The sequence below is a fragment of the Osmerus mordax genome, chromosome 3 (genome assembly GCF_038355195.1).
Source record: "Osmerus mordax isolate fOsmMor3 chromosome 3, fOsmMor3.pri, whole genome shotgun sequence".
NCBI classification, from domain to species: Eukaryota; Metazoa; Chordata; class Actinopteri; order Osmeriformes; family Osmeridae; genus Osmerus; species Osmerus mordax.
This window is the reverse complement of record NC_090052.1, coordinates 1,028,564-1,037,195: the sequence shown is the minus strand read 5'-3', so window position 1 is coordinate 1,037,195 and position 8,632 is coordinate 1,028,564. Positions and strand designations below refer to the sequence as shown.

The window sequence follows — 8,632 nt, the reverse complement described above, 5'->3', positions numbered from 1 at the left end:
GACGAGAGCGAAAACACATGGAAATACAGAGTGCTGTTTGCTATTTTCTCAGTTTTGTCACATATCGGCCAGTTTTGACAACAGAAAAAATCTCCTATGTCTCTTCTCCTCTATTCTCCTCATCCCCCTCTCCTCCTCTTCCCCTCTCCCTGTCCTTCTCTTCTCATCCCCCTCATCTCCTTCTCCTCTCCTCTCCCCCTCTCCTCTCCTCCTCTCCATTCCTCTCCTTATCTCCATCTCCTCACCCCCTCTCCTCTCTTCCTCTCCTTATCTCCATCTCCTCACCCCCCCTCCTCTCCTCCTCTCCATTCCTCTCCTTATCTCCATCTCCTCCCCCCCTCTCCTCCTCTTCTCATCCCCTCTCCTTCCTTCTGGAGTGCCCTTCACTGCCTGACCTCCAGATGGAGACTCCACAGGGGAGAGAGGGTGATGGAGAGAAAATTTAAAAGTACAGGGGGGTTAGTGAAACGGTGATGAATAAAAAGAGAGAGGGAGGGATGGAGAGAGGGAGAGGCGCTGTGGCGTCGACGCCAAGAACAGAGAGATGAGAGCAGAGGCAGGGGAGGATGGTGGATGAATGGACACTTAGGGCTTTGAACCCCGTCAGAGGGAAGGTGGGGTGGAGGCAGAAACAGCAGACTGTTTAATCAGGACCTTGACAACATACCATGACATGTGTTGATTTCTCCATGGTGCAGGCGGATCTGGGTACAGTCACCGTGAACACGTTAGTCAGTGTATTCTGATACAAGTTAATCTCTGGTACTTGCTTCCATGATGGCATGTACTGCTGTGCGTGCACGCGTGTGTGTGTGTGTAGGGGAGAGAGAGAGGTGTGCGCTAGTGAAGAGAGAGAGAAAAAGAGAGGGTATAGCAGAAAAGAAGAATGTATTATTTATGTAAATAATCCTCTTTGTTCAGGCCATGTCCAGTTATATCACAAATGAGCCCATCTCCATGACTGATGCAGGTCCTCTGTCACTGGTCACCATAACAACCCTCTCTGTCACTGGTCACCATAACCAATGAGAAGCCAGTATGGAGCAGTCCTGGGTAGGTGTACGCTGTGAGGAAGACCTCAAAGCAGCCAATCACAGTAGATCACCAACCAATCACAGTATCACCAACCAATCACAGTAGATCACCAACCAATCACAGTACATCACCAACCAATCACAGTACATCACCAACCAATCACAATATCGCCAACCAATCATAGTAGATCAACCAACCAGGTCACAGTAGATCACTATGGAAGCAATTCAGTGACAGAATGTATTGAAAAAAAAATTCTGCTCAAATATTTTCTGCCCCAAATATATGTCTAACATTTTTTTGCCTCAAAATGTTTCGGCTCAAATTGTGGACGGGCCCAAAAAAAATTGCCAGAATTTTCTGCCTAAAGGAACATTTTTGGGGCCCGCACGCATTTGAACCAACATTTGTTTTGCTGAAAAAATTGGAGCTGAAATTATTCAGATTGCAACATTCAAAGAGCATAACCATTGTTCTCACATATAAATTATTATTTTTATATTTTCCCACCCCTAAAGATCCCTCAATATTTGCACTACATAGACAACGCCGGTGTCAAAAGGGTTGTGTTGTTAGCGATTGCGTTGCTTGTATTTATATTTACGTTTCCGTTGCACGGTTTAGGCTTGAATTAAGTTTTGTGGCAAAAAGTGCCTTTTGTCGCTCAAGGGAACTCAGTGCTAGCCTACGTTCCAACGTCAGCACACGTGAGCAACGATGCATAGATACGACGTGCTTGTGTACTAGCAGCGTCATATATTTAGTCAATTCAAGACTTGCATGTACAGTAACTAATGTCAAATTAAAGCAGCTAGGCTAGCTTGCTTGTAGCACAATTCGGCTTCTCCACACAGGGCTCTAGACTGAGACAAAATGGTCGCATTTAGCATTGTTACTGACAATGATCGCTTCCAGCAAACTTCTTTTGAATTAGCCGTTTCCCCCTAAATAAATATCAGCTTATTTACGTGTTTGGGGGCATATTTTCAGTTAGCAGATGGTACTGTTTGAATTGCGATTCCATCGGAAAAATACTGCCGGTGACAACGTTGTTAGAATAGCTTGCTTTAAAGGGGGTTCAGCTTGTTTCGTAATAAACGGACCCATCTGCAATCGACGCAAGCAAGCACACCCTACAATTTCCCCAGAAATTGCACCCTCTCTAGTTCAGGTATAGTTTTCGAAGTAAAATATTTTAATGCTATGAATTTGGTGATGTTTAAATTTCAATATTAAGTATTCAAAGCCTTTTAAAATGAAAAACGTGTCACTGATTTGCTTCCACATATCACCAACCAATCACGGTAGATCAACCAACCAATCACAGTAGATCAACCAACCAATCACAGTAGATCAACCAACCAGGTCAAAGTAGATGAACAGCTCCCGCTCTCTCACAGACCAGTCAGACAGAACCCACAGCCTGGGCAGCCAACAGAAATAACTTGGAGACCAAAACAGCAGATGTATCCCTTAATGCCAAGTATGTGCTGATTTTCATGAATACTTGACAGCGAACTGAATCATATCAACCATGTGAATCACCCATAGTGTACCATAACAACAGTATGAAGCGTTCAGTATGAGCCATGTGAATCATCCACAGTGTATCACGAATCAGGTTATTGAACCATGTGAGTCATATGAATCATGTTATGAACCATGTGAGGTCATGTGAATCAGGTTATGAACCATATGAGTCATACAAATCAGGTTATGAAGCATGTGAGTCATATGAATCAGGTTATGAACGTTGTGACGGAGATCCCAAGGTCTTACCTGGGAGCATCGAAGCTGTCGTAGGAGCCGACAGTGTAGTGACGGAACAGTCTCTTGGCTCTCTCTCCTCGACTCTCTGCAACACACAACCACAGAGTCACAGCATGGCTAACACAGGTGCAGGTGCGTGTGTGTGTGTGTGTGTGTGAGAGAGAGAGAGGTGCTTGTGTGTGTGTGTGAGTGTTGCTCGTGTGTGTGTGTGTGTGTGTGTGTGTGTGTGTGTGTGAGAGAGGTGCTCGTGTGTGTGTGTGAGAGAGAGAGGTGCTCGTGTGTGTGTGTGAGAGAGAGAGGTGCTCGTGTGTGTGTGTGTGTGAGAGAGAGAGGTGCTCGTGTGTGTGTGTGTGTGAGAGAGAGAGAGAGAGAGAGGTGCTTGTGGTTCCGCAGGTGCGTGTGCTCTCACCTGAGCGGCTGTCGTGGTTCCGCAGTGCCACTTCCTCCACGCAGTCCGAGGGGAACCAGCCAGTCCTCCCCCTCACCGTGCCCTCCCAGAACCCCCCCTCGCCCACGCTCAGCACTGGGGGGAGAGAGGCCGCGCCCGTCAGAAAACAGGCACTCAACACCACAACTCACATATATACTGACTACTGTTTCCCAACCCTGGTCCTCAGGGCCCCTGCCCGGCTGGTTCTAGATGTTTCCCTGCTCCAACACACCTGATTCTAATGACTAGGTTGTTACCAGGCTTCTGCTGAACTTCATAACGACCATTCATTAGAATCGGGTGTGTTGGAGCAGGGAAACATCTAGAACCAGCAGGGCAGGGGGTCCCTGAGGGCCAGGGGGTGAGAAAGGGGGGACTAGGAGAACACACACATGGGGTCATGGAGTCAAGACGAGGAGGCACAGAGATGGAGGTGACAGACAGACACACACATGCAAACCCTCTACATATCACCAAGACATACATACCTGGAGACACTTGAGACTCACTCACAAACACACACATATTCATACCTGCAGACATTGAATACAAACACATACAGAGACCTTACAGTCACGTAGGGCCGTGTGGAGACACGCACACATCAGACATGTTAGGGACAGACACATACAGAGACCTTACAGTCACGTAGGGCCGTGTGGAGACACGCACACATCAGACATGTTAGGGGACAGACACATACAGAGACCTTACAGTCACGTAGGGCCGTGTGGAGACACGCACACATCAGACATGTTAGGGGACAGACAGCTTGGATCTAAACCAACAGACTTTGAATTCAAATGAGAGACAAACACATACATCTGTCTCTACCTGTGTGTTTCTGTTTCTGTCTCTACCTATGTGTTTCTATCTCTACCTATGTGTTTCTGTTTCTGTCTCTACCTGTGTGTTTCTGTTTCTGTCTCTACCTATGTGTTTCTATCTCTACCTATGTGTTTCTGTTTCTGTCTCTACCTGTGTGTTTCTGTTTCTGTCTCTACCTATGTGTTTCTGTCTCTACCTATGTGTTTCTATCTCTACCTGTGTGTTTCTGTTTCTGTCTCTACCTATGTGTTTCTATCTCTAACTATGTGTTTCTGTCTCTACCTATGTGTTTCTATCTCTACCTGTGTGTTTCTATCTCTACCTGTGTGTTTCTGTTTCTGTCTCTACCTATGTGTTTCTGTCTCTACCTATGTGTTTCTATCTCTACCTGTGTGTTTCTGTTTCTGTCTCTACCTATGTGTTTCTGTCTCTACCTATGTGTTTCTATCTCTACCTATGTGTTTCTGTCTCTACCTATGTGTTTCTATCTCTATCTATGTGTTTCTGTCTCTACCTATGTGTTTCTATCTCTACCTATGTGTTTCTGTCTCTACCTATGTGTTTCTATCTCTACCTATGTGTTTCTATCTCTACCTATGTGTTTCTGTCTCTACATATGTGTTTCTGTCTCTACCTATGTGTTTCTGTCAATGTGTTTTCTTTGACAGTTTCTCCATGACATCAACCTGACAGGGACTGCAGATGAAGATGAGCCTGCCTGGCTAAACGGGGCCCCTTCACATGATGGAAGTGCTCATGGTAATAAGCATGTATCAGCCCTTCTTGAAGAAAACAACAAAAAACGTAAAACATAAAACATTCTTCGACACAGAACCCCACAACAAAGCCGACGCACCTTTGACCCGGTCTCCCTTGCTGAAGGTGATCTCTCTGTCCCCCTGGGCAGAGTGGGAGCGCGTGGCCACAAACACTCGCCCCGGCACGGCGCTGTAGAGACGCCGGCGCTGCCCGCCGCCGCCCCGGCCGGGCCCCCCCGCCCCCGCCGCCCCGGCCGCCACACTGCTGCCGCCACTGACAGACCCCGGCCTGGCCAGACAGGAGCAGCAGTCAGGGTACAAAACAAATGCATCCCGCCTCACACCACACCGAGGCTCGCTCCTCATCAGGGAGGACAGCACCTCACGCTCGCCCTCCTTCATCTCTAAGGGGACGTTTACACTACGACGTCTTCAACTGAAAACTGAAAACTTTATGTGGTTTGTCCATTTGTTTACACGACAATGTTTTACGTGTGTGTATTATGTGTTCAGGCACAAGCATGAGCACTTCAAAACAACGTGCAAGATTTCATTAATCATTCAAAACTACAATCCGCTCTGTTGAAGAATTCTTATGTGCCCAGGCACGTGGTGTTTCTTTACAAAGTGACATACTAATACATAAATACTGGCCTGGCATGCACACTGCTGTTTTAAGTGTTTTTCATGGATCCAGCTGAAGGAAAAGCATTTCTGTTTTTAGTACATCGTACTCGTGTAAACGTGCCCTAAAAGTACCGAGACAGTACTGCTGGAGGAGGAGATGAAGGAGGAGGCTGGTGAGGAGGAGGCTGGTGAGGAGGGACAGTACTGCTGGACTTAGAGATGAAGGAGGAGGCTGGTGAGGCGGACAGTACTGCTGGACTTAGAGATGAGGAGGAGGCTGGTGAGGAGGACAGTACTGCTGGACTTAGAGATGAAGGAGGAGGCTGGTGAGGCGGACAGTACTGCTGGACTTAGAGATGAAGGAGGAGGCTGGTGAGGAGGACAGTACTGCTGGACTTAGAGATGAAGGAGGAGGCTGGTGAGGCGGACAGTACTGCTGGACTTAGAGATGAAGGAGGAGGCTGGTGAGGCGGACAGTACTGCTGGAGGAGGAGGCTGGTGAGGCGGACAGTACTGCTGGAGGAGGAGGCTGGTGAGGAGGACAGTACTGCTGGAGGAGGAGGCTGGTGAGGAGGACAGTACTGCTGGAGGAGGAGGCTAGTGAGGCGGTTGGTGAGGAGGAGGTTGGTGAGGAGGAGGTTGGTGAGGAGGAGGAGGTTGGTGAGGAGGAGGTTGGTGAGGAGGAGGCTGGTGAGGAGGAGGAGGAGGTTGGTGAGGAGGAGGTTGGTGAAGAGGAGGCTGGTGAGGAGGAGGAGGAGGTTGGTGAGGAGGAAGAGGAGGCTGGTGAGGAGGAAGAGGAGGCTGGTGAGGAGGAGGTTGGTGAGGAGGAGGAGGAGGATGGTGAGGAGGAGGTTGGTGAGGAGGAAGAGGAGGCTGGTGAGGAGGAGGTTGGTGAGAAGCCGATTGGTGAGGAGGAGGAGGAGGCTGGTGAGGAGGACAGTCTCACCCCTGCCTGCGACTCTGCCGGCTGCGGTCCTCCTTGTCCCCCAGCCGTCCCCGGGATGGGGGAGCGCGTCCTCGCCCCTCGAGGGCTGCTGGAGCTGCGCAGCGTGCCTGTGTGTTTGTAGCCCTGGGGGAGGAAGGGGAGGAGGGGGAGGAGGGGAGGGAGGGAGGGAGGGGAGGGAGGGAGAGGAGGGGGAGGAGGGAGGGAGGGAGGGAGGGAGGGAGGGAGGGAGGGAGGGAGGGAGGGAAGGGGGGAGGGAGGGGAGGGGGAGGAGGGAGGGAGGGAGAGGAGGGAGGGGAGGGGGAGGAGGGGAGGGGGAGGAGGGAGGAGGGAGGGAGGGAGGGAGGGAGGGAGGGAGGGAGGGAGGGAGGGAGGGAGGGGAGGGAGGGGAGGGAGGGGAGGGAGGGAGGGAGGGAGGGAGGGAGGGAGGGAGGGAGGGGAGGGGAGAAAGAGGGGGGGTAAGCTCTGCAGGACAGGAGGATGACAAGGCTGTGTGTGTGTGTGTGTGTGTGTGTGTGTGTGTGTGTGTGTGTGTGTGTGTGTGTGTGTGTGTGTGTGTGCTTTCGTCTACCTGCACTGAGACGATGTTAGAGCCGGGGGTGTTGGGGACAGGCCATCCAGTCAGGCAGGTTCATGCTGTTGTCACTGTTGGCCCGCAGGAAGGGGTGAGGGTGGGGAATGGCCAGGCTGCGCCCACTCTCTCTCCTCTGTGGGGCGTACTTGGGGGACTCCAGGAAGGGCACTGGGGGAGGGAGAGGAGGAGGAGAGTGAGGGGGGCTAATTCTTCCTTCCTGTTTTTTGTTGTTGCTATTTATGCTATGCTTCATGCTATTTTTACTGGGGTTTGTTCGCCCAAGAGAGATCAAATTGCAGGTCTCTCTCTTCAGACCTCCACCTCGAGGGTGCATCGCTCCCACTGGTCAGAGGATGTATTTTCAGAGCTGAGGTCTCAGGAAGGAAGTCGTACTCATCGCTCATTGGCTCACAGAACCATGTGATCATATAGGAGGAGAGCGGTCTGCAGTGGGACTCTTTCAGCTGCTGTTTCTCTCCATGCCTCTGCTACAAAGCTGCTGCGTCGTGTGAATGTTGTGTGAACGTTGTGTGAATGTTGTGTGAACGTTGTGTGAATGTTGTAGTGAACGTTGTGTGAATGTTGTGTGAACGTTGTGTGAATGTCGACCCTGACGGAGTCCTCCTCACCGACGGCTGTGTCGCGGTGGTTCTTGATGATCTCCCCCAGCTCAAAATGTCCGGACATGACCGCCACCTGAAACACACACACTCAGGCTGTGAGGGTGTGACATACACACACACACACACTTACACACTCACACACACACACATACACCCACACACTCATAGTGTTGAGTAAACAAGCGGTCGTCTTTAAATGACTCTGTAACGGTAACAAGCAGGGCTACAGCCAGTGTGATAGCATGGTAGCTCTAAACGCTGGGCATTCAGAAACACCATGACGACTCCAGCCGTGGGTTTCCCACCTGGAAGGGCGTCTGTCCGCTGCTGTTCTTGGTCTCCTTATTGGCTCCTCTGTAGAGGAGGATCCGGGCGCAGCTCTCCTGCGTGAAAGACAGGCTTGTTAGACAGCACAGCCCTCGATCAGGACAGCACCACACAGTCTCCACCTGAACTCTTCATCTGGCGCTTTGTGAAGCTGGGATGTGCTGTGGTTGTGTAGCTGTGTCCGTGAGACGGATGGAGTGCAGGCGTCTCCAGGTCTGCTCCTGGAGAGATACTTGCCTGCAGGTTTACACTCCGACACTAATGTAGCTCACCCGAGTCTAGTAATGAGCTTGTTGATCAGGTAACTAGTGTTGAATGAGATAAGATAAGTGTGGGTAGGCAGGTATCTCTCCAGGAGCCAGGCTGGAGAGCCCTGGCGTCTCTACAGGACGGGGACCTCTGCTTACCTTGTTGTACAGAGCACAGATGTGCAAGGCGGTGTTTCTGAGGCATTCTGGGAAGTGGAGTCTGCCCCGTAGAAGAGAAGGTGCTCCAGGTGCTGGGAGTTACCGTTCTGACAGGCCTGGAGGAAGGGAGGAGGTGGGTGGGGGAGGGGGAAGGAGGGGTGGAGGAGAAGGTGAGGGAGAACAGCCAATGAACAGTTGTAGAAAGAGGTAATTCATGGTGCAGAGATACACACACACACGCACACATAGACTTCAGACCAGACATGGTCGTCATGGGGACATGAGGATGGAGAGAATGTTGAAATGGAGG

General features: G+C 50.7%; 1 protein-coding gene across 1 annotated transcript in view; it reads right to left on the bottom strand.

Moving 5' to 3' along the window:
- shank1 (SH3 and multiple ankyrin repeat domains 1) overlaps nucleotides 1-8,632 on the bottom strand; it is a 34,592-nt gene that overhangs the window by 15,516 nt on the left and 10,444 nt on the right. Inside the window, 11 exon segments of the mRNA XM_067231713.1 lie at nucleotides 2,815-2,890; nucleotides 3,215-3,328; nucleotides 4,920-5,095; nucleotides 6,395-6,453; nucleotides 6,455-6,517; nucleotides 6,963-7,001; nucleotides 7,003-7,133; nucleotides 7,595-7,661; nucleotides 7,894-7,971; nucleotides 8,323-8,360; nucleotides 8,363-8,438. Of these exon segments, the coding sequence (XP_067087814.1) occupies nucleotides 2,815-2,890; nucleotides 3,215-3,328; nucleotides 4,920-5,095; nucleotides 6,395-6,453; nucleotides 6,455-6,517; nucleotides 6,963-7,001; nucleotides 7,003-7,133; nucleotides 7,595-7,661; nucleotides 7,894-7,971; nucleotides 8,323-8,360; nucleotides 8,363-8,438 (917 nt within the window).